Source organism: Parasteatoda tepidariorum, chromosome X1 (genome assembly GCF_043381705.1).
Source record: "Parasteatoda tepidariorum isolate YZ-2023 chromosome X1, CAS_Ptep_4.0, whole genome shotgun sequence".
Classification (NCBI taxonomy): Eukaryota; Metazoa; Arthropoda; class Arachnida; order Araneae; family Theridiidae; genus Parasteatoda; species Parasteatoda tepidariorum.
In genome coordinates this window covers 1,975,092-2,000,623 of record NC_092214.1, presented here as the reverse complement: position 1 = coordinate 2,000,623, position 25,532 = coordinate 1,975,092, and the positions used below count along the sequence as shown (strand labels likewise).

The 25,532-nt window shown below is 28.4% G+C and overlaps 1 protein-coding gene across 3 annotated transcripts in view; it reads left to right on the top strand.

Annotated features, from left to right (window-relative positions):
- LOC107455199 (dnaJ homolog subfamily C member 10) overlaps window positions 1-25,532 on the top strand; it is an 85,848-nt gene that overhangs the window by 46,450 nt on the left and 13,866 nt on the right. For 2 of the 3 annotated variants that reach the window (XM_071187559.1, XM_071187560.1), the window contains exons 11-15: window positions 5,519-5,635; window positions 10,142-10,243; window positions 16,960-17,115; window positions 23,670-23,809; window positions 23,967-24,165. In XM_071187559.1, the coding sequence (XP_071043660.1) occupies window positions 5,519-5,635; window positions 10,142-10,243; window positions 16,960-17,115; window positions 23,670-23,809; window positions 23,967-24,165 (714 nt within the window). Of the gene's footprint in view, window positions 1-5,518; window positions 5,636-10,141; window positions 10,244-16,959; window positions 17,116-23,669; window positions 23,810-23,966; window positions 24,166-25,208; window positions 25,437-25,532 lie in introns of all 3 variants that reach the window. The other variant, XR_011638204.1, reaches the window with a different exon arrangement.

Genomic DNA, 25,532 nt, shown 5'->3' with positions numbered 1-25,532 from the left:
GAGTAAGGACTCGCTAATTTAGATAGCCATTTTTTGACGTGGTTTATTTGTGCCGATTTTATCGCAAATCAAATTATTTTTCAATTGTTGTTTTGGCAATTATTGCTACACATTTCTACAAGATTTTTGAAGTCTCGATATTTTTTTATGCCTTATTGCGACATTTTAATTTTGAAACCCGCATTTTAATAATCACTTTTTTACGCGCTATATTTACTTCAATTTCATTGCAAATATAAAAGGATTTTGATAGTTTTTTTTGTGGTTATTACTACATTTTTCTCTGATTTAAAAAAAATTCTGATATTTTTAATACTAGTCAGACAGCACGCGAGTTTTGAATCGTGTATTAAAATAATTACTTTTTACGCGCTCTATTTGTGTCGATTTTTACAGAAATACAAGAGATTTTTCGAAAGTGTTTTTTTCTCTCCCATTATTGTGATTTAGAATATCCTGATATTTTAACACAATATTACAACATGTGAAACTCGATTCAGTTTTAATTTTTTTTTGTAACTTAAAAGGTAATTACATATCTTAGCAAAATCGACAACTTCCTGAAGAGAATTTAAAAAAGAAAAACAAGATGTTTAATTTATATAAAATACCTAAAATTTATACAATTGACCCTTTTGCAAAAGAAATAACTCAAAACACGTGTAATTCTTTTTTAGTCCCATGAACATGTAGAAGTTTAATAACACACACTCAAACTATTATTTTTATTGTCATATGATTACAAAATCATATAACCCGATTCAAATTTACGCGTTTTAAAAATCATAAGTTTTGATTCTTCTTGCAATTTAAAAGTCGCACCGTAATTTGTATTTGCGTGATATTAAAATTGCACATCGCATTTCGTATTAACATTAACGAGATTTAAAAATCATTCATCGCAATTTATGCTCTGGTGTTTAAAAATCATACGTTGTTCTTCTCGCTATTCAAAAATCATACACAGCGATGCATATTCAGGCTATTTAAAAACCACATACCGCAACTAATATTCACGTGTTTTAAAAATCATACGTTGTGAGTCTTCTCGCAATTTAAAAGCCAAATATCTCTATTTGTAGTCACGCTATTTGAAAACCTTGCATCATGTTTTTTATTTGCGAAATTTAAAAATCACACATAAAGATTTGTATTAAAACAATTGAAAAATATCACATCGCTATTTGTATTCACTTCAATTTAAAAATCAGGAAAGGAAAAACATTTGGGACAGATTTCGAAACTGATGAAGTTATTTGCCATAAGTTTAATACTGCCCACAACAACAGCTTCTGTCAAAAGACAGTTTTCCGGAATGAATTTGAAATGTTCAAAATTATAGAGCAGTCTTTTAACAAAATCGTTACAATTTTTATTTAATAACTTGAAAAAGCTATCACATGATCAAGTAGATAAAATAATCACAATAATTAAAAATGTTGCAAATTACAGGATAACCATTAACAAATTTTTTAAACCATTTTCCTCCTACTTAGACCATTTCATATAATTTATGATCATATCCTGGGAAATGATTTGTATATCAATAAATTTTAAAAAAGTTAATCAAATTAAGTTTCATAAAGTAATGCAAATTTTAAAAAAGTGTTGGTTGCAAAAAGTTGTGAACAAGTATCTTAATAGTTTTTTTAATTAGTAAGCAAAATAATTCCAAAATTTTGGCATGCGGCCATCCATTGGTCAATCTGCTGTGCATGTGGCCCTTCACTCAAAAAGGTTGTACACCCCTACTTTTAGTAATAAATTTATTTTTATTGAGAACTAAAAAAATCATTTAACATTAAATTTAAAAATTTGTTTATATTTTAAATCAATTTATTTAAAATATTTATACTTTAAATATCATTATATAGTGCTGTTAGTAAATAGCCTGGGTTGGCAAGCTTTTGATACATCTCAGTTTTTAAAGGTGATAATGGATAAAACTATTTTTATGTATTCATGTAAATAATAGTATATTTTAAATAGCTTAACTACAACACCAGTGCATGACCCCGCATCTATAACCAACATAAGACAATAATAAAAATAGTCGTGGCCGGAGAAAGTAAAGTCACAAACAACACTCGCCCATCCTAAGACATCCAACAATTGGTACTAACCCTAAGATTTGGAACAGCTGCTCCAAAATGAAATTTGTGTTCCAGCTGGCTTAAAAATGTCTTTTTTCCCCAAAATTGCTCCAAGCTGTTCAAAACCTCTAATAATATTCATTTCGAATAACTCACTCCCTAAAAATTGTGCGCAGAAATAAGTTTCGTTGCTCCAAAGCAGCAAAAAAATTTCATTTTTCACCTAAATGCCTATTAACATGATTAGTTAGATGTATATTTTTCTTCATTGGATAGAGCATGGCAAGAAGTTATTACTAAAATAACAAAAATCATTTGTCCATTGATTCTGCTTAAGCATTTAAGTACAGCAAATACACTTGACAATTGCTGTGTCCGGAATAGCCTGGTTGGTGGGGCACTGGGCCCATGTCCCTGTTCTCCTTTGGCCAGACTCCCCATGTAGTAAATGGTGACTGATGCATGTAAAATCTGTCGAGTCACAAAGTCCTCCATGTTCTCATAACAAATCATACCTCTGGGTGTACTAATCCAGGAGTTTCCTTGTCATCTGGATTGGCTCAAAATTACAAAGCTACGGAGTTGAACATTAGTAAGTCATAAACCAAAAATTGGGTCGGCTGTTCAACGAGGGATATAAAATTGCCATGTACATCCAAAACATCATTTTTCGTTGGAAACCAAGCATACGTCTGCACATCATGATTTTTTTTTTTATTGATTAATTTTGTTATTAACATGTTTTTTCCAGGTGTGTTTTTGTTTGATTACTGTAATTTTTGACTATCAATTGTTGATCTCGTGCAATAGAATTATGCCAAACGATACTGACCATTGTTAATCTTCATTCTGATAGTACGAATTTCTAAAAACATGTTTTGCTTATTCTAATAACGTAAGGCTGTTAGGAAGAGAAACAAATAATAAATAAATAAAAAACCTGGTATTTTTTAAAGTTAATAATATCCGCATATATCTCTCAATTTTGTGAATGAATTCATATTACCGATTTATTGATTATTTAATTTTATTTCTACCAGCAAGAAAAAAGAGTATTCAGCTAGTAACAATAAAAATAAACTAAAATATTGCTTAAGTACAAAATAATTCAAACATGCACAATTATATGCAATATAGAATTTAATCGGCAATTATATATATTAAACATGCACCATATCTCCAATTGATTTCTTATTGTTCATTCCTAAGAGCAACTTGAAAGATATTTTTCCAAACTTGTGGATAAGTTAAGGAATTTTGTTACTTTAAAATTTTTAAAATTGGAACTGCAAATTTTTTTATGCTTTGTAACAACTTTGTTTTCATTCAAAAATGAATCTAATCGTGAAGATGAAATTTCTGTAACCAATGCTAAAGATATTCATTGAAGTATTTTGTTCAAAGTTATTGCATTTTTCAGCTTAGAAATCCGTAGCAATTACAGTGGAAAGTCATGTATCTGGAATCGGTGGGACTTCCGGAAGTCCGGATATTAGATTTTTCCGTATAATAGACCCCAAGGTAAACAAAGCTTAAAACGATCTAAATCTAAGAAGCAAAAATTAAATAAACATTTTTTTGGGCAATAATCTTTTAATATTAAAATGATATCTAATCAATCGGAAATAAAATATTAGTAAAAATAATATTATTGCTTAAAATATAGAAAAAAATTTGGCAGTTATGAAAATATTAATTGCTCTCTCCGCCATTTGAACTAGAACGATTCAAGCAAAAAGGGGAAATTCCCGTCATTCATTAAGGTGGGTAGGTGGAGGAGAAAAATTCATTTCCTCCTTATTTGTCATTTAAGTTGAGGGCGGGGAAGTGAAAAATTCTTATTTTCTCTCCCATCATTGGCTATCAATCAAGCATAAAGGCGCAGCATGCTGATTGGGTTCTCTTAATTTTTTCTTGTGTGACTGAGAGTGACTCCCCCTCCACGTTTACGTTTGCTGCGTTTACCCCTTTTCACAGTATTTCTTTCCTAACACTCTAATAAAAAGGTTCCAGGTAATGCCTCTTTTAATAGCCAGCTGCATAGGAAAGAAGGAGGGAGGGGACTCAGTTTTGCTCTTTTGAAAACAAATCTCTCCCCTTTCCTGCATTCAAGAGGAGGAGCGTCACTATACGGTCTTGGTAGATCTTTTCTTCCCCTTTCTGTTCATTTATAGGTTCAATGCATAAATCATTAGAAGCTAGAAACAGAAAAAACGTGTCAAAAGATTTTTTTTTTTAAGAGAGGGGAAGATGAAGAGATGTTTGTTTATTTTGATTGTTAAAAGGTGTCCTGGAAATAGACTCTTCCGGAGAAGGGACGTCCGGATATGGGACGTTACTCTGTAATCCATGCAAAAAATAACTTTTAGTTAACACTTATCATTTTTCATTTCAATAGTCTGAAAAATTTTAAATTGTAAAGTATAAAGTTTTTTGTATCATTTTTAAAGTATCTAATTCCACATGGAAAAATACAAAATTTGAGAGAAATTGGCTTAAATAGTTGCTGAGAAATCAAGTTTTATATGTACAAGTTTTTTAAAATTTAATTTCTCAGGATTAACTGATTTCGCTCAAATGTTGTATTTTGCCGTGTTTAAAGCTTACAATATTTTGTAATCCAATTTATATGTGAACAAGTAGCTTGTTTTCATAAATACATTCTCTAGCATGATACATAAATATCCAAAATGACAGTTAGAGATGGAGTACAGACAGTTTTTGAAAGGGCCCCGTCCAAACACTTTTGCCCCAGGGCCCCAAGGAGTGAAGTTACGGCACAGTATATATATATATATATAAGTGAATGTCTCATACGAGTCTTTCTATATGAATTCATGGATGAAAGTAGATTCTCTTATTAATTTTAAGACTTAAATATCATTCTTTTACTAAGAACCATAAAAAGTCAAGATGCCAACTAAAGATTATTTTCTGAAGTTCATGGGTAATAACTCTTAGTAATATACTTATTAAGAAAATACCCCAAACTCCCTTTCATATCTGAACGCTTCATGTTATTGAACAAATCAAAATCTGTAAATTTTTCCATTTGAATGAAGTTTGATTAAGTTAAGGACATTCTTTCAACCAATTACTTTTCAGAATCCGTGGTTAAATAGCTGGAGCTGTCAAAAATACGTGGCTTTTTCATATTTTCATGGCTAGATAAATCGAAGCTAAATCCCAACAGTCCAACTATGGGAAACCATCATTCTAATGTATGGAAATATTCAATTTAAACTGTTATCTAAATTAATAAAATGCATATTTATTTGATTTAGCCAATTTCTTGGAACTCTAGTCTTTTTAAAGGCATATTATAGATATACATACAAAGGAGGGGAACCCTCTTTCGCTTGAGATACTTTTGCGGTCACTGATATTTATGCATACTTGTCTTAATAGTTTAAATATTATTATAGTGGTGTCCTCCTTGCATGGAATTATTGCCACATTGGAGAAAAGCTTCACAATCCATTCATCACAGTGTAAAGTTTGGAACTGTAGACTGTTCAACTCACGTTAATCTTTGCCGCATGGTAAGCTTCATCAATTGACTTTAATTGTATGTATTTTAACATCTTCCTTGAAGTGATAATCTATCTGAAGGATTTAATCAAATCTCTGTTTTTATCATCTATCTGCTACATTTATGTATCAGGGTATGAAATTTTAGTTCTAAAGATGCGAGCCAGGCAAAAAGTTTTGCTTGCTACTATTTTGCATTCATGAAAAATTTTAACAATTTTCGAAATGTTAACATAAGTAGTACAAAGAACTTTATGGTGACTGAAAGCATAAAAGATTTTAAAACTTAAAAATTGAAACATATTTATTGCAATAACAATTGTATTAAATCAAAATAAGGTTATCTTAAGATTTCTACATTTCAATGTTTCTAACCGCAATGATTTCATATGTGAAATGTAGATGACTCATCATTTCTTACTCTAAATAAGAAAAATGGAGTCGCTTGATATCAAAACACTTCCATTCTTCATTTCACTGAGGTATGGGTGCCACTCTTTAGTCCTGGGGACTGAAAACAGTCTTGAGAAAAAATCAGTGGTCTAAATTCCATCAATTATTTCTTTCCCAATTGTTTTTTAAATTAAATTTTCTTTTATCTTCTTAAAAATATGAAAGATATTTTCTGTTAAAAGTAAAAAACTAAAATAAATTTTAATGAAAGCGTTATTTTACATTTATTGTAAATTATCAAATGTCTCACCCCAATGAAGGAATAGGATTGATTGAACTTTAACATTTGCTGGTGTAAACAAAACTTGTACTATTATTGAATATAAATCTGATTTAATTTACACTTTCCCCCATCGTTTTGAAATGCTAGCCACAGTTAATTTACAATAACTTTTTTTTTTCAAAGAAAATAAATTTATTGAGAAAATATAATGGTGAAAGGAAAAACAACAGAAATGAGTGGCTTTCAGAAAAATAAAGTGGTTTATATCAGTGATTTAACTTGGTGATTAGTGTGGAAAAAGATTATTTTTTTTCAATAACAGCAGGCACTGAATTCGCCTTAGAGGATGACGGAAGTGTTGCTCATTAATTGTTACCCAGTTGGCTCCTGTGAACCATAGTCACGAAGGCGAGCAACATTACCCACGCCACACTGCCACAAATACCTGTTCATAGGGTGGGCCACATTCACACATCTAAAGATTACAGAGAGAGAGAAACATCCATGCCCAGAGCGGGATTTGAACCCGCAGCTATTGACTTCGCAGTCAGACATGTTAACCACTCGGCCACCTGGCCGGTGTGTGAAAAAAAGATATACAAGGTTAGCTGCAATTTATTTTTGTCTTGTTTGCTGTAAAAAAACATTCATAAAATAGAGAAAAATATTGTTCATTTTTTTATCTGAATCCCCCAATTCATTTCCCCCAATTTCATTTTGTTTCGTATATCTGAATTAGAAACAAAATCCCCACTCACATTCATATTTTATTAAAATATAAAATGTTTTTATCATGTTCTTCAAAAATTATGGTGTTCTTTCATAAAATGAAAGAAAAGTCATCATTTCTAGAGCAAATTATCTTTTAAACTTCTGTGATTTCAGAATTTTTGCTATTTAATTTTTTTATACTATCAATTAAAAATTCTAGCTGAAGCAAGCCAGTCATAGGCGAATTTTTTTAATTCCAAAATGAGAACAGAAAAATCAGATTATTTCTTTCCTTTCCAATGAAAAAGAAAAGTATCTATAGATTATAATACTGCTAAAAAAAATTAAAAAAATTTATTTGCTTTTGTATTTTTTTCAGCTATTTTATTGCTTGAACTCTTTCTTTACTCTGTTTTTTAAATTTAACATTTTTAAGTATGAAGATGCAGAGTATAACAGTATTACCTATTAATACCTATCATTTCAATTATGTTATTATTATACTTTTTTAAATTTATTGTTGTTTTTTTGTTGGAGAAATTTGTAACTTCTTTAAGTCATGAAAAAATTCTTGGAATTATAAATCTAAACTGTAGCAGGTGCCCTGTATCTAGTTTAATTAAGAATAAAATTTTTTAAAAAATGAAATTTATTTGCAAGGCTTAAATATTTGGTTATATATATATACCATGTTTTTTTTCCGAAAGCATGCAGCTCTATTGAAAAAAAGTCTTTTTTTCCTTCAATTGGCACTCCCGACGATAAAAAATTTTAGTAGCAAAAAAATTTATAATAAAGTCTACAAAATATGTGCCTCAACCGCGATCTGCTACAGAACAATCACCAACTCTCAGCAAACTTTCTGCAGCACCCTGCAAGAAAATAAACAAAATAATAATTAACAAAACATCGCATAAGGAGACCAATTTAAAACGTATGCATCTTACATCCACCCTCAACTTAAAGAAAGATCGCAAGCTGGAAATCCACTTTGCTCCTTGGCAATTGTAATTGGAACAAACAGATAAGGAAGTAATAAAACCCCAAATCCGGCACTCATGAAACCAACGAAATTCCGTATTTCGGAATTTGCCGAAGTTCAAATCTCTTTCGGAAATTCCAATATGGCACCATATATTACTATAATTCAGTTATACTGTTAATTTCAGAAAAACCAATAAATTTAGTTAAGTTTGGTAATAATTTAGAAAAATAATATAAATTTGGAAACAGTAAAGAAAGATTAATGGTTTTATTATGTTGTAATGCAGATGGATAAAAAAACACTCCCCTTTTATTAGTGGCAAGTCAAAAAAGTCTTGCTGTTTTAAAAAAATAAAGCGACTTCCCTGTGAGTAGCAAGCAATAGAACAGCCTGGATGACTTAAATGTTTTCTAACCTTTCTTCAGTCATTTGAGAAGAAAATGGAGAAAGATAACAGTCCTCCTTTTTATGGATCAATGTCCAGCCCATTCACGAGACTTGGCAGTTTTTGAACATATCAAAGTAGTGTTTTTTCCTGCATACTGCAGGAGCAAGTTACAACCTTTGGATTTAGACATTATCTGTTCCTTAAAAGTGCATTACAGAAAAACATTGATTCGTTGATATCTTGCAGAACTGGAAACAGGCAAATCAGCAGCAGTCGACGTAAAAATTTAAATTCTTGATGCTATGAATATGGTATGTGCTGCATGGAGAAGCAGTGGACAATCCAGCATAAGGAATTGCTACAAAAAAGTTGGATTTCTATTTTCAGAGGAAAATGAATTTCTGGATTAAATTAAAGAAGTTTAAGAAGATTGGGATATCGATCTTAGTGGTAGCAAATAGAAAGTTGTATCTAATGGTCTTGTTTCTTTTAGCGAATTTATTGTCTTTGATGATAATCTACTAACAACGGAATTAAAAGACATTGATGACATCACTAATGAAATGGACGATGAGAATGTGGAGGATGATGAAGTTCCTCCAAATCACACAGCAGTATTAGAAGCTTTAGACACTATTCGTGACTATTTACAATTTAATTCTGCTGCTGAAACTCTCTTATCCCATTTATATGAACTGGGAAAAACTGTTTTTGAAATACATCAGCAAAAACAAATATAAACATGTATTAAGGATTATTTTGTAAGAAAATAAATTGTCTTTGGGTATGCAAAACTTTTGCTTTGTATAATTATAGTAAATACCAAAACAGTATAAATATTAACATTTAATCTTTATAAACATATTTATTCATAATGTCACTGCAAATTGTGAGAGTTTACTGTGGTTTAAATTTTAAAAGTGAAAAGAAAAAATAATTGCCACAAACAACCTAGCCTTATTTTTATTATTTTTGTTAGTGGATTAGCAAGTAAAATATTTTCACTATAAGGTAGATTTTTAATCTTTTATCTTATAGCTGCTGCATTAATTGCTTGTATGCAGAATTAATTATGTGAATTAATTTTGATACAAAAAAAATATAATTATTAATTTCAAGTGTTCTTAATATTAATTAAACACTTCTTCTGTAAATTATTACTGATCTTCTAAAAAGTCTCAATATTCCCCTGGAAGACATTCATGGAAGAAATCTATGCCCTAGTGCGATGAAAAATAATTAGTCCTTTAAGTGAATGGGAATTAGAACCTGGTGTTGTTTTATAGCACCAAAGACCACGATTTCTTAGAAAACAAGTACAAAACATTATCGTTTGGTACTTTTGATCATCTATTTCAAGGGCTCTATTCCACTTTTAGTAAACTTTTGTTAGTGATTGCATTGTTATTTCTTGAATATCAAGTAGTCTTTTGAGTCTAATAACCAAAAAATTTCTATGTTATTACATACAAATGATTTTGTTTTTTAAAGGTAATAAGCAACTGATTACTTTTATCTCTGAATTAAGAAAATGAGAAGCACTGTACATGATTTCAAAAATGGATTTTTTACTGTAGTTTTTTAATATCTTTACACCTGTCTTTCACACTTTCAAATAGTTTATTCTTAAATGCAAGTATTAATCTCTATTATAAGACTAAAAAACATTCAATTGGAAATAAAATAATTTTCATCTTATTAAGAATTAAGTTTTAAAAGTATATTTGGTTGCTCACTAATTTATCTTTTCCTTTTAGTATAATATCAATTCATATCCAACTACGATTCTTTACAATAATTCAATTCCTCACGGATACAGTGGATTACATTCTCATAGTCACATTCTAGAGTTTATAGAAGTAAGTCGCTCTTTTATATTTCCTGCTTTTAAATAATTTACAAACTTGTATATGGATGGGTGATCGTGTAAAGCTAAGGGTGGTGGCGCTAGTGGTTAAATTGCTCTCGCAAGACTTCCGGGTTACTGCTTCCGATATATTTTTACGCCGCAGATTGAAAAACGCGCCATCATATTATTGCATCATATCTTTTGCAGTATTTCACGTGTACCGAGTTCTTTCTTTCAGCCTTTAAACTTCAGCATTATCATATTAATATTATAATCATTAGAATATTTTCTAATTTGGCTAACTTAAAAAGATATTTTTGGTGACATTTTATTCAAATGTAGCCAAATAAGGGATAAAATACAAAACATGGCAAACCTTAAGAATTATTCACAATGAGATATTAACTTTCCAAAAATTTTTTTGGCCTTACGACCTCTGAGAATCAATACATTTCTGAAAGCTCTTATGAATGGTACAATTATGTTTAGATTTGAACCCAAATTACAATTACAAAACTGCATAGAATATTAGGCTTGTTCACACATCGCCTCGTAGTCATAACATAAGCGGAGGGATACACCGGAAATTTTCTAAATTTCTTCCGGTTTAAGGACGCTTGTTATTGTTTACATTAGGCCACCCATCCATATTTGTTAATTTTGAATAAAGAACTCGTTATCTGAATTGGATTTTGTTTTTTAGCTATTTTTACTAATACAATAAATAAAGTATATGAATAAAAATTTTAGGAGCATGTTTAAGAGGACAGCTAAAAATTGTTTATCAATTAACTACTCTGCTGGCATAGTTTATCATAATAAATTTAGTAACCACTCATATAACTTATATAATATATATTTATATATTAAAAACACAAATTTTCTATGAAAAAAGCTTTAAATAAAATTTTTATTTTATTATGACCCTTGATATCTATTCCAAATTTTACTTATTTTTTTTAATAAATGGACAGATATATTGCATTTTTTTATTCTTATAATTTTATCTCAAGTTACTTTATGTTCACATTTAAATATAATAGAAGATATCTACATAACATTCACTTTCCTTTTTTTCCCTATATGTTTTTGCTGTCTTGTTTTCACTCTCATGAACACTTTTACTCTAAGCTCTCTTATTTAGTAAAGGCATGAATTTCTAATAAATTTTTAATCTTTTAATCTCTGTAATATTTGTGTTTTGATTTTTTCTGTGTGCTTACAGGTCAGATCTTTTTTCATTTGCTTTCTTTTTAACAAAATTTCTATTATATTTTAATCAATATAAAAAAAAGAAATTAGAAAAAAATATCACTAAAAGAACAATCTTATCCAGATGTTATACTTAGCATATTTTATTTTTAGAAATATAATTTTATTTAGTTGAGAAAATAAGATTTTAATTACTCTTGAATTCATAATATTAGTTTCTTTTGTGAGATGATTAACTATTTTTAAAAGATTTTTTTTATGAATTAGTATCTGTGATGCAGAATATCTCTGAATTGCAGATATTCTAATGAATTTATTAATCCTTATTTGCATTTATTCTTATTACCAATTCTGGAAGAATCTCAGACAAATTAAGTTAACTCTTTATTTAATTTGCCTAGCATATTATTATTAGTCGCAAGTTAATCTTTAATAATTATGATTTATTAATGAAGTGGGAGTATTTATTATGATTTTATCTCTTCAGTATTTTTAAATGTATGCTGAAAAATAGCATTTTATTTTAATTTACTTGACTCGAGATACATCCCTTTTTCTTTAAAAATTTCTTTCTTGTTATTTTTGCATCATAGATTTAAGAAGTATAAAATTAAATTAAACAGGGATATAGAGTTAAACAAAATGTAATCAGGGATTTTTATCAGAAGTGCCTGCTATTGACTTCCAAATTGCAGAATTCAAATAAAAATTATTTTTTGTGTTGACTAAGTGAGACTAAATTTTATTATTTTCTCAAATATTTTTGTTTCTCTGTTATATGATACCTTTCTTTTGTCTTTACAACCATTTTTCAATGTATTGAGGTGTTACATTTTTTTATTGAAATGAAATATACAATATAATGTATAAATTATGAAATTTTATATTTTGTGGTTTATTGTATATTTTGACCACAGCACTGTCAGTACATATTGCAATATCGAAAAAACTACAGAATTACAATAAAATCTGTGAAGTTTGAGCGCTTTTAAAAGTGGTGACTTTAATGGGCGATTCAAAATTTTTGATCTTTTTTTACTTTTCATAAAGGAATAAAATTCTGATAGTTTTTTTTATTATGTTCAGATGCTGTCGTGGGGCGCAAGTTTTGCACCCCTAATATTATTCATTTTTGTTATATTTTTAAAGTAAAACTGTAGTTTATTTTTAGTGCTAAAAATTATAATAAACAATCTAGAAGTTCAACTATAATGAAAAACAATATGCTCATTAGACCTTTAAGCCTTTGTAATTCAAAATGAACAAAAATAAAGTTGGTTTACTTCCATTATTCAAATAAGGCCTTAATATAGCTCTAACTGAATAAAAAAAACTGTCTGCCATTTATTTATTTATTTTTTAAGTTGGTGATACTCAATGACTTTAAAATGTTCCTTGAATTAAAAAATTTTATTAAAATATATTTCTAACATAAAAAAAAATGTGAAAAAATATTAAAATTTTAACAAAAGGTGTTATAATATAACCTGAAGTTAAATTGTTTTTTACTCATTTATTCATTCTGTGCATCATAGTGAATTTCTTATCTTTTTTGAAATATTTTTATTCCAAAATCTCTGTATAACACTCCAAGAAAATTTTTTCCTTAATATATCTTACTGGTCAAAAATATTTTTTTGGTGAGGAATTTAGAGCAGATTTATGTTATTTTAAAATTATTATTCATCGTAGCTTAATTTTTAAAATTAAGCTTAATATATTTATTAAGCTTCACTTTGATTTTAGTTATTGAATCATATCATGAAACTAAAATTTATACATTGCTTTTTTATATTAAAAAAAATTAATAGTTAAATGTGTAATTTTTAAATAAGAGCAGAAAATAAAATAAAAACATAACATTTACCTGAATAATAAATAATCAAAACATTAAAAATAGCATGATCGTCTTTCTTTTATTGCACTCTTTCCTACCAAATCAATTGATGAGAAATACATGCAAACAAACTATGTAATTAATTCAAGGTCTATTACTGATATTTAATAAATTAAAAGAATAATCTTACTGAAAATTTTGATGCATCTTTAATAACCTTTTCCCATATCTTATTGAAGTAAATTAGTTATTTTATTGAAGTTAATTTGTTTTCTTCTACAAGTGTGAAAGCTGAAACAGACACAATTGACTAGCAACAAAATCAAAGCAGAAAGTTTTAGGTTATAAAGTTTTGTGCAAAGGTAAGTAAATAAAGAGAAAATAAGAAGCTAGTTGGGCTACCATCTGACTCTAGTTATTTACAGAGCAACTATTTGTCCAAAATGCTCCGAAATTTCGAGCCTTTGGACAGGTGCAGCTGAGAAAGGGATAACATTCTTTTTTGAACTGAATGCTAGTTCATGTTGGAGTAAAATTAAAGAGAAAAAATGGACAATTCTCGACAGTTCATCGGTAGCTTGCAATGATTTTCCAAGTCTTTCAACTGGTCATTTGCAAAATAAATACAAAAAATAATCTTTAAAAAGAAAAAATTTTGGAAAATTCTGATTGATCTATTTTTAAATAGTCAGGTTTCTCTTTAACAAGCTTTCTAATTTTACTTAATTAACCATTATAATTAATTTATTTCTTAAACAGATCTTAATAATTTGAAAAAAAATTTAAAAATCCCAAAAAAATTACAAATTTTCTAAAAACAAGCATTTTTTTTTTAATTTTAAACAATTTATTAACAAGGACTGACAAAAGTTGTAAAATTATTGTGACTTTATGATATTTTTTTGCAAAATAAAAAACTAGCTAATCAAAGGCATACATGACTATTTTTTTAGTGATATGGGTCATATTGGTAATTCTCTTTATGCAGTAAAGTAGTCAAATATTTAATTTTTTATTTACATTATAAGAAATCCTCCTGCTTGTAACAAATAATAATAGTATAATATACTGGAAAAGATAGTCACCTGGTCGTGAGTTTCCGATTTGTCAACTCTCTCATTTGTTTATTCTTTTTTACTTTTTTGACACTGATATCTATGATTAAATTTGATGTAATGATTCCCATTCCCAGTTTTTGTGCCAAAAGTATTTGTATCCAAACAATCGTACTTTGTTTTGACACTTTTTTGTAAATATTATGCCCCAAATGATAAATTCCTTTATGCGTATTAGCCAATTTCACAGCTTTGGTCACCAAACATTAAAATTGTAAAGTATATTTATGAGGTGAACACAATTTTGATTGAAGAAAACTTTTTATGATTTGTAAAATAAAAAATATAACATTTGTATAATTTAAACAATAAGCATCAACTTTGACATTCTCATATCAACTATATAACAATATAATGACCATCTGTTTATTTATTCCTAATTCAGTAAAGACTTTATATATGACAAGATATTGAGTCAAATAAGAGAATCTTAACAATTTTTAAATTTAACAATTTACTTTAAATAAAGAAAGTAGTTTTAAAGCAATTGAAAGGCTGAGAACTTACTGTCCTCTAAAACAATTAATCAATGTTATGATAATAAAACAAAACTCTAACGATCAGTTATCACAGCAAAAGTAAGATTTTTATTACCAAGTAAGAAACAATTATTACCATTCTACAAGGCACAGATAAAATAAAATATGTCACAGTTTTCATATGCATAGAATGCATAACAATCTAATAATAAATGTTTGAACTTTTGAAGCGAATTACAAACAATAAAAGCTATTATGTAAACAAAAAAACAAAAAACAAGTTGTTACAAATGAAACTATTATATGATTCTAGCAACTTAATTCTTTTGAAATTTTAAAAACTAATAAATACTTCAAAAATAATAACAAAAAAGTTTTCTATGTCTCAATTTTGAAGCAGAATATAAATTAAAACATACATCTCACTCTTTTTGATCCTGCTTTTCTCTGAATCGTTCTTGTTAAAATGGATGAACTGTGTTAAATTACGTTACCTTAAGTTAGTAAATGTGTTTTTGTACTGAGGGGGAAAAAAAGGCCTCATTTTAAAGTGACAATAAATTTAATAATTTTCATAGTATTTTTTTTTCATATCTTATTTAGAAGCGTATAAATTGAATTAATAAAATTTAAAATAATTAGACCAATTGTTGAGTTACAGAATCGAATAAGCTAAAGTTGTTATAAAATTATGAGTAAAAAGTTACAAGATAGATAAGTTATGAAATTAATGAAGCATAACATGAAAGGATAAGTATATAACAAAATATATGATAAATTTAATTAGGAAACAAATAAAAAGCAGGTGAATAATTTCAGATATACATAAATAACAGGGTTCAAAAGCGGAATTTTCCATGACAAATTTAGGATACATTAAAAAAAAAGTTTAGCAGCCACAATTTTAAGTTTTAAAAACTATGATTTGATGTTATAAAAAAATTAATTAACTATACGAAAATGGTAGTGAATATGTCATACATTTGTTTCTTTATGTCATAGCTTTATGAAAAATTATTTTTTCCTCTTGTTTTCGTAATAGCACACATTTTCTGTAAAATATTTAATCAAATTTAATGGAAAATTTTTTCTAATTTTTTAAGAACTCTCTTATAAAGAAAATATTTTCAATCAAAAGTTGTTCAGTATAAAAGATATGTAATTTTTTTTCAAGATATTGTGAGCATTTTGAAGAAAGGTGCATATTTTTTCTAAAATGGAAATAAAAAACTTCTGGTAAAAGTGAAGGAAATGAGAAGAATTGTTTTTCAAACTACGTTGAAAAACATTTGTGATACTTTTTCTTTAAAAACATGAACACTTCATAATGTGATGATTTATATAGGAGATTATTGTTTTAACTTAGTTTATTAATTAAGATGTTCAAAAGAAATTGATTATTCTAAAGATATAAATATTTTATTTTTCCGCATTTTTATTTAATTTACAGGAATAGTTTCTATTTGAAAACTTATTTAGAGCGAAATAATTGTATAATTAACTGTAATAATTGTGTGTATGTAATGTCATTATATGATATTTTGGCAAATTTTTCTTCCTCTTTCTTTATTGAAAGACGAAGTATTTTTTCTCGTTACTTGAATTTTTCTAGTCTTAAACGAGGATAAAATCTTCACTTAACTCATAAAGCAAGCTATAAAAATATCCATGAGCGCGAAGATTTGTTTACTATTTTTGCGAGTGCTGTATTGCCTGTCAGTGAGGGTTACTAGATAAGGCAATGAAACAATTGTCTAATAAAACCGCGACAAGTGGAGGTGCCTGGGAGTCGACATTACGGAAAATAGCCACCTGGTCAACCTAGCACCCGGATTTGATAGTTCTTGTTTATTTATAAAAAAGATTCTTTGACACTCTTTCTGATTGAAACTTATAAGCTCAGTAATGAGCATTAATAACTTATTAGGAATTAGTGAAAAAAGGACTTTGCTACTATAAAAAAAGGTATGAAATCCCTGAATATTTAATGAAATAATCTACTCAATTTTCTTATGTTATTTTATAGTAAAGATTCATATTTAAATTTTTATGAAAATGTTGCATCGAACTTTTTATTAAATAGGATATCTTACATCCATCCATTGTGTCTCTTTCTCCCCAACTGTTTAATGATCTAGTGCGTTCAAAGAGGATGAATGAAATCTGGGTCATAGATTTCTATGCTCCGTGGTGTGGACCTTGTCAACAACTAGCTCCACAGTGGCAGAAACTGGCAAAGGTTTGTATCTTGTAATGATCCCAAATATTTTTATTGTGGATATTCTTCATTAAATTTAGGACTCTGTTTTATACAAAATTATAAGGTGCCTATAATTTTTTAGGTGAACTGCTTACAGACAATGTAAATGCAATATACAATTATATAAAATATTCTGTTACAAATCTTTTAGGAAAATGCACACACTGGCCTGATCTGATGATAGTAACAAGATTTTTTATTTGCATGTGGTAATGAATTAAAATCCTGAAGGTGAATGATATGATCTTATACTGTCTGAAATTTGAAAAGCAGGTTTAACTCTATCAATTGAGACAGCAGTACATTTACCATTAAGTTCTATGAGACATATGTTTTATCTTAACATTATATTACCAAATGAGGTCCTGTATGTGGAGGATTTGAAGCTGGTTTTACACTATAAATTCGTAAAAATACACAAGAACAAGTTTGTAAAGATTTATGTACATAAACAGGATGTTTGCCTTGATGAATTGGTGAAACAGGACTTACAGTATTCATTCTGTGCTTGAGTTGTGCTACATAATCTTCTGTTGGTGATGTTAGAGTGTTAGCACAGTTCAAAATGTCTGATGACAGTCTAAGTGTGTTGCCGTACGAGAGTTCAGAGGGAGAAGCATAGATATCAGACTTAATGGCTAAACTTATACCAAGCAACACAACGGCTAAAATTTCCGAGCATTTCGGTGTATTATGTGCCATGTCTTTTCAAATGACAATGGAATCTTTCTATGATTCCATTTGAAATTGGATGATAACTAATAATTCCATTTGAAATTAGATAACTAATGATTCCATTTGAAATTGAATTATGGTAATTATTACTATGAATTTTATGTGTTCCAAGAATGCTAGTAAGTAAGTTCTCAGAATAGTTAGGATTCAAAATTTTGCACTTGATCAATAGTAATGGTAATTGGGCATCCGAAGCGAGATATCCACCCATTAACACATGATTTACAAGTACAAAGTCCCCCTGTGGCGGAATCGTGGCGACATTGTAGCAGAAAGTTAAAGAGTTCTTGCAAAAAGTTTTTTCCTTTGGGAAGTAAAAAAATTTTTCTTTTCTGCAGAAATTTTCAAAAGATTTTTTCTTTTCTTCAGTATTATATTCCATAGATACTTTTCTTGCTCATGGGAGTGACAAAAAATTATTGTGATTTTTCGGTTCTCATTTGGGAATAATAAAAAATAAAGTGTAATGAAGTAAAAAGTTTTTCTTTTCTGCAGAAATTTTAGTTCTCTTTTTTATGCAATTATTACTATTGATTTACACATAGCTTTTAAAATCAAATATTTTTAATACTGTATTATTTATTACAACAACTGTATCTCAAAATGAAAACACGCATATTTAGTAACCTCTTTTTGAAGAGTTCGAGAAATTGCTGTCGCTCTTTTTTTCGGTAGTTACTGTTACAGATTTCATAATTTTTTTTTAATGTTATGATGATTTACAAAAGACGAAAAAAAAAACTAATTAGTGTCTTTTCCCCCTACATAATGTAGAATATTGACATATTAGAATAAAAAAAATATTACATATTCAATTAAAAAAGTTTTTTTTTCTTTGTAGTTGTTGCTTCTATTACTTTAAATTAGTGCCATGTATATTTGTTATTTTCAAAAGTATCTTGCAGAAAGATATTAGTATTAGAGAGGTTTGTTGCAGAAAGCCCAAAAAAATTCTGCCACAAGGCAAAGTCCCATATCTATACATCCATTTAACAAAAGGGTCTCTTTTCCAGATACTTTTTAACAATCAAAATTAACAAAACTCTTCAAAATAATTTTTTTTTTACCTTTTTCGAGTTGTTAAAAAAGTATGCAGGGATAAGAATTCTCTGGTTTTTCATTAAATTCCCTTAGTTAATCACTTTTACCCAACTTTTTTTTGTTCAATTTGAATCTGATTTCCGCTATAATAGAAAGGAAATTGGATATCACATAAATGAAATCCATCATTTCACTGCAGCTCAAAGAAAAGGCTTACAGATATTTTCTCACGTTTCGCATAAAAAGATTATTAAAACGAAGAATCGTGCACAAATTTCACATTTTGGAAAAATTGCGGATTTAAGATAAAATTGTCGCTGCTAAAGTGATTGTTCAAAAGTGCGCTTCAGAATTTGTGTAATAATATTATTTTAAATTTTTAAGAACTATGTGGAAACCCCTAACTCGGGAAATGCTATAGACAAAACCACATGGACAATAAAATCCTCAAAAATCGAGTACATCAAAAGTTTTTTCCTTTAACGGGAAAAAGTAGAGTGGTGGAAAACATAACTAAGATTAAAGACTAAATTGAGAGTATAAATCAAAATTTATTCATCTCCAAAACTTTCAAACAGTTAATTAAAAACTTGATAAACTGGTTGATACTATTAACTACATATTTGCTCTCCGGCATCCGACTAGGTAAGCTACTGTAAAGAGTACGACCAACGAAAAAAAGGAAAGAATGAAGAGAACCTTAAGGACCTTGCGAGCTCTACTTAAATTGAGGCTATCGAATCAGATGTTGGTAGTGGTGAGAATCGTAAAATGAGTTTTTAAATAAAGGAATAAAAGAAACTTTAGTTGCCATATTTGGGGATAAATGAGTAACTGATCACATTCAAAGAGCTTAGTGAAAGAGAACATGTTTGCAAAAGTCAGTTTTAGAATGTATAGAAACAAAGGAATGCTATTTGCAAATCATGCTTATTCAAGAAAATCATGTAACCTAAATATTTGTCAGAATGAAATAACTTTTAATAATAATAATAAAAATACCAGTAAAATTTACTTTTATGTATATATCTAAACGGTTTTAAAATGCNAATATATATATTATATATATATCAAAATGTCTTTAAAATGCCACTTAAAAAGTTTTTTCAATTTTATCGAAAAGAAATACTGTAAATTTTATAAAACCTTCCGAATGTGCATCAGAATCGTTATCTTTATGTGGTCCTCCAAATTTTATCCTGGATGTTTTTCTTTTCTTGCCCTTACCTAGGAGACTCGTACTGAGGTGTAAAAGCAATTAGCACTACAACTTTTCATAAATTTATAAGAACTTATGTAAATTTGGTTTTAGTACAAAATTTTCACACAAATAATGTTAAAACTGCTTTAAAAAAAGTTTTAAAAAATTTCAGATAATAAGTTCAACGTTCAGATTTTAAAATCTTGGAAAATCATAAATCATTTATTAATCCATTCAAATTTTATTTTAAAAGAATTTTTAAAAAAGCTCTGTTTTCTTTGAAAGTAGATCCAAAAAATCTCCACTTGGTTGCTTGCTCCGCTTGGTTGTCATTCCTTCAGTTTCTTTATGGTTGTTTTCAAATGTTTCATTTTCTATGGAAAGATAATTTGGCATTATTAACTTTCGCCGTATATATAGATCTTTATTGCGACCCAATTTTTTCGAAATTTTATCTTCTATATTAAGAGTCAGGATCCCAAATATGTAAAAAAAAAACTTTATTCAGAGAAAGTATGTTTTTGTGTCTCATTTTGTAACTTAATTAATAGTTGGCACTTATTAATTAGCATATTTGAGGTCACCCCCAGGAACCATTAAGATTCACACTTAGTTCATGAAAATCCGATCATTGAAACGTTATTCAGGGTGATATCTTTTTTTTCTGCCGACTGTACATACAGATATACTTCACTGCATTACTTGAGCAAATGCGTGTTGCAGTATCAATGAAAGGGGAACAGTATTTGAAGATTCGAAATAATTCCCCACTCCGAGCATTCACAGAGAAAAAATTCAAAGACTTTGGTTAGCAGTATTAAAAGTTGTTCCAAGCAGCATGTCTGGTACGAAAGGACGCTAGCTAATATCAATGACCACTTTAGAATTCATTAGCTTCAGCTTACACATGTAGGTAGACAACATGAACTGAGAATCTCCATTGTTTGAGTATTTAAAAGAATCATCTGCACGCAGGATTCTGGCCAAAGAGTGAAGCAATTTCACCTATTATTCAAGAGAAATGAATACCTAGTTGCATATATCCTACTATCTAATCATTGATGCCAATAACTAATGTTTGAAAATTACATAAAAATAAAATTTATGCTAATGACATGCCCTTTGGCAAATTATCCCATGATTGCCAAAACAGGTATAGTCAAAACCTCTGAAAGACAAAAACCCCAACTTTTGATGAGCAACTTTTGTCAATTGACATTTTGAGTCTGTGATAGGCAGAACAGAACAAAGCTAATTTGTAAGGGTGGACTGTGTACTTAATGCCACATGCTTTATTTGAAATGCACACACTTCCTAATGAATAAGAAATTGTTGTGTTATTTAATGATAATCAGACATTTAGACAGAGACCTTTTAGACATTTTATTATAAACCTGATAAGTAGTAAACATGTTGGAAAAAAGCATGTACACAAACAACACTAATTGATGGATTGAGTGAACAGTATTGCCAAAATGATAAAGTGTATAGCATAGACAAATTTTACCAGAAATAGTAAATATATATATTTAAAAAATTAACACACTTCTTTCTATTTATTTTTATACCAGAAAAATATAACTGCATATATATTAAGAAGACATAACTTTTAAACACAAAAACAACACTTATAAGAAAACATTATCTTTAATGCTAAACAAAGTCTAAATGCAATTTAACTTGCTTAATTTTCAAACTAAGCCAGACTTATACCAATTTTAGCTTTACTTTGAAGTTAAAAAGACACGAATTTTTCTCAAAACTGAAGTAAAAATATTAGCAATATTTGAATCTGAATCTACCTTAATCTCAATTCAATATGCTTAGAAATTTTCCATATTTAGCTATATTAAGAGCTCCAGAATTATCCTCATAAACTATAATGGGTTGTTAAATCTCAGTAAAAATATTCTTAATAACATCTCTTAAAAAATTATTTTTGTTACAGCTTCAGACAATGCAATATGTTCTGCAAAAGTAAATGACTTAGTAACACAGTTTTTTTAAAAAATTCATTTAATTATTTATTTTTTCAATTTCCAATAAATCAGATTTCCAAATCATTGAACTACAAAACCAGTAGTTCTTTTTCTGTTAAAAATATCTCCCGCCTAGTCAGCACCATCATAAGAATTCATATTTAATGTGAAGTTTAGTTTCTTTTATGGGAAATGTAGTTTTATATCAATTATGTAGTTTGTATTATCCAACTATCAGATTTTAAAACAACACTTTTATTACAAATTATACATCAAACTTATTTAACAAATAGATATACCCATTTTGAATATTTGGAACTGTGCCAGAATCTGCTAATATCAGGATTCTTGATCACTCTATTTTAATATTAAACATCGATTTTAGTACTTACCTGACTTTTAAATTCTTATACAAGTTTACTGTTTTTAAGAATCAAACAATCATGACAAACATTACAACTATTCCAACTTGCCCTGCATTCATAATCTATTTAATTTTATTTATTTTTGATATTTTAAAAATCTTCAGGGTAAATCCTCTGTCAGTTTTAGATTATTTCTGACTCTCGGTTAAATAGGTGTCTTGAAATATTGTAATTTTATAGAAACATGGGAAATTTTAAGGATAATGATACTAGCTTCGGATGAACACCTATGCTTCTCCATTCAGCCTAGAAAAATCTACTATGAAAGAAGTCCAAGTGGGCATTGGGTTATGAATGATGCCACATAATGGAAGTAGATGTCTTTGGTGACTTCTTAAAATCATAGAGCAGCTTATCTAGAAAATCAGACCAGCTCATTCAAACTAGGACTATCATTAAAAGTAAAGTATAATATAAATGCAGAAATGTTTCAAGAATTATGTAAGTATAATTTTTTTCTAAAAACCTTTTAAAGTTTTTAAAAACTATATTTAAGTGACTTAATTTGTAAGTTTCTATAGGTAATGAAACTGGTAGCACCATCTTTGAGATTACTGATTTACTACGTCTTATCTGCACTCAAATGCTTTAAAATTAAAATTTTAAGAAGAGAAGGAACTTTGCTTCTTTATAATTATACTTAGATATTCTCCTAAATTTTTGAAATTATTTGCAAAGCTGGTCTGATTTTCATGAAAGCATTTGAAAAACGGGCACTGACACTCATCTTTAAAAAAAACTGATTTGAGGTCCTCCAAACTCTTTTTTTTTATTTATTATTATTTAAATCCTGAATGTAAGGCTACTATGTGCTTACTGCCTCTCAAAAGAGAGTAGAAAGTAATTTATTTCCACAGTATTGAAATTAATTTGACTGTTTCTCTTTAAATAAATATATTAGTATATTTTAGCTTTTAAAATGTTATTGGATACATATGTTTTATAACAGATTGAAATAATCATGTCATAGATACACATGACTCTCATATATTTCAATAGTATAAGAAAAATCTCTGAAATTTTTAAATGTTGTGAGATTTAAAATGGGAAAAACTGCTATATTTCTTTTTCACAGATTAAAATAAAAACATACCCTTGTTCATTGGGTTTTCCTAAAGTGTTCTTAATAAATGTTTTGTTTGCATTAATTAGATGTTGAAGTCGTTATCCTTTGTTCATATTGGTGATGTTAATTGCCAGCTTCATAGTTCCCTTTGTGATGAAATGAATATTAACAGCTATCCCACTATTCTTTTATATCCTAGAGAAAGTACTGGAATCAAAAAATTCGTGTAAGTAAATTTTTTTTTTCAGAGTTTGTTATTTGTATTATAGTCTGCCTTTGACTACTTCTGAATGTTTTCAGCATATATGCTTAATATATATTTTTCCTTTCCAGTTATGATAAATCAAATATTTTAATAATCATTTTTATAATATGTTTTAAAGCACATTCAATGGAAGAAGTAGAGATGCTGCCTCTCTTCAAGGCTGGATTCATGATTTCTTGCCTTCAAAAGTAGAGTCTTTGGGAAGTTCAACATACAAAAATGTATTATCTGATACTCAGCCTTGGGTTATTGATTTTTTTGCCCCTTGGTGTGGACACTGTCAAATGTTTGCTCCAGAATTTGAAAAAGTTGCTCAAGTAAGAATACTCGTTATTTTTGTAATTTTCAATAATCTTTTAAAGTAAGAAAATTGTTTTCAATTTCTGACTCAATCTGTCATCAGAGCTGAAAAGTGAGTAATAGCTTTTCTTAGAAATTTTTGAAACAACAAAAATAAACATTTACAATGTTCAATTAATCTTAAATGCTTAAAGAATTTTTGCAATTACCAATTTTTTTTTATCTATAATAATGTTCAATTATAAATATCTGCAAAACTTTAGTAATATTTTAAAGACCAGAACCATAGATGCTTATGGCTTTTATCTTGCCAATACTATAGGCTTTTAGTACATGAAATAAATATTTAGTTTTTCAACATTTATATAGTGAGTACAATATTTTGCTGTCTTGTATAATATTGTACATAAATCTATGCATAATACCATAATCATTAAACAGTGTGATTGCACCTGAAATGCAAAATTTTAATTTTCCTTTTTTTAACTTGGAAAATTTCTAAATTTTACACATTTTATGTGATGAGATAAATCATAGTACTGTTATAAGGTATGATGAGCCCATAAAAAAGAAATAAATAGTGCTAAATCTAGCTCTGAACAAAAAATCTAGCTGTCATTGCTTCAGCTAGTAAAATAATGTTTAATTTAGCGCACAAACCATAAAAAGTATGGAAAAGAATTCATGCAGTTTTAAAACTATTTATAACACATATAAACAATGTAAACCCTATTCACTAACACATTCTGATATTCAAGCACTTTACTAAAGTCCCTTTTCTTTGACAAAATCTGTCAAAAAGTCTGTAATTACCAGCAATTTAACCTTATATTTTTTTAAATTTCCAATGACTGAAGCCATAAACAAAAATTAGAGCAAGAATAATTTAAACAATGAAACACCAGAACAATAAAATCAAAATTTTCTTTAGAAAACCTATGATTATTGCTCCACAAGTCCTGTCACTTCCCAATATCTTGACGATTCTGTATTTCCATGGAGAGCTTTACAGATCTGCATGTAACATTTGTCCATAGGTTTTTTTTCTTCTTTTGCACAGGTGGGAGGCAGCTTTAATTAGAGTAATGTTGCAATCCAGATTAGACAAAAAGTGGTGACTGCTACAATGCCAATGTGATACAGATAAGTAACAAGGCAATTGTGTCTGGTAAATAGATGAAAAGGGATGGCTACCTGCCATTTAGGTTTGTCAGTTGTATCTTCCATATTTGGATTCTATCCTAGATAAGAATTTACACTGATGCATAGACTGCATAACTTGTTTAAGGTATTACCATGTGTTATTTAATTTTGTCTTATAATGCAAAATATTATTTGTGGAAAACCCTTCAGTATTTTGATTTTCTTTTAAAAAGTACAAAAA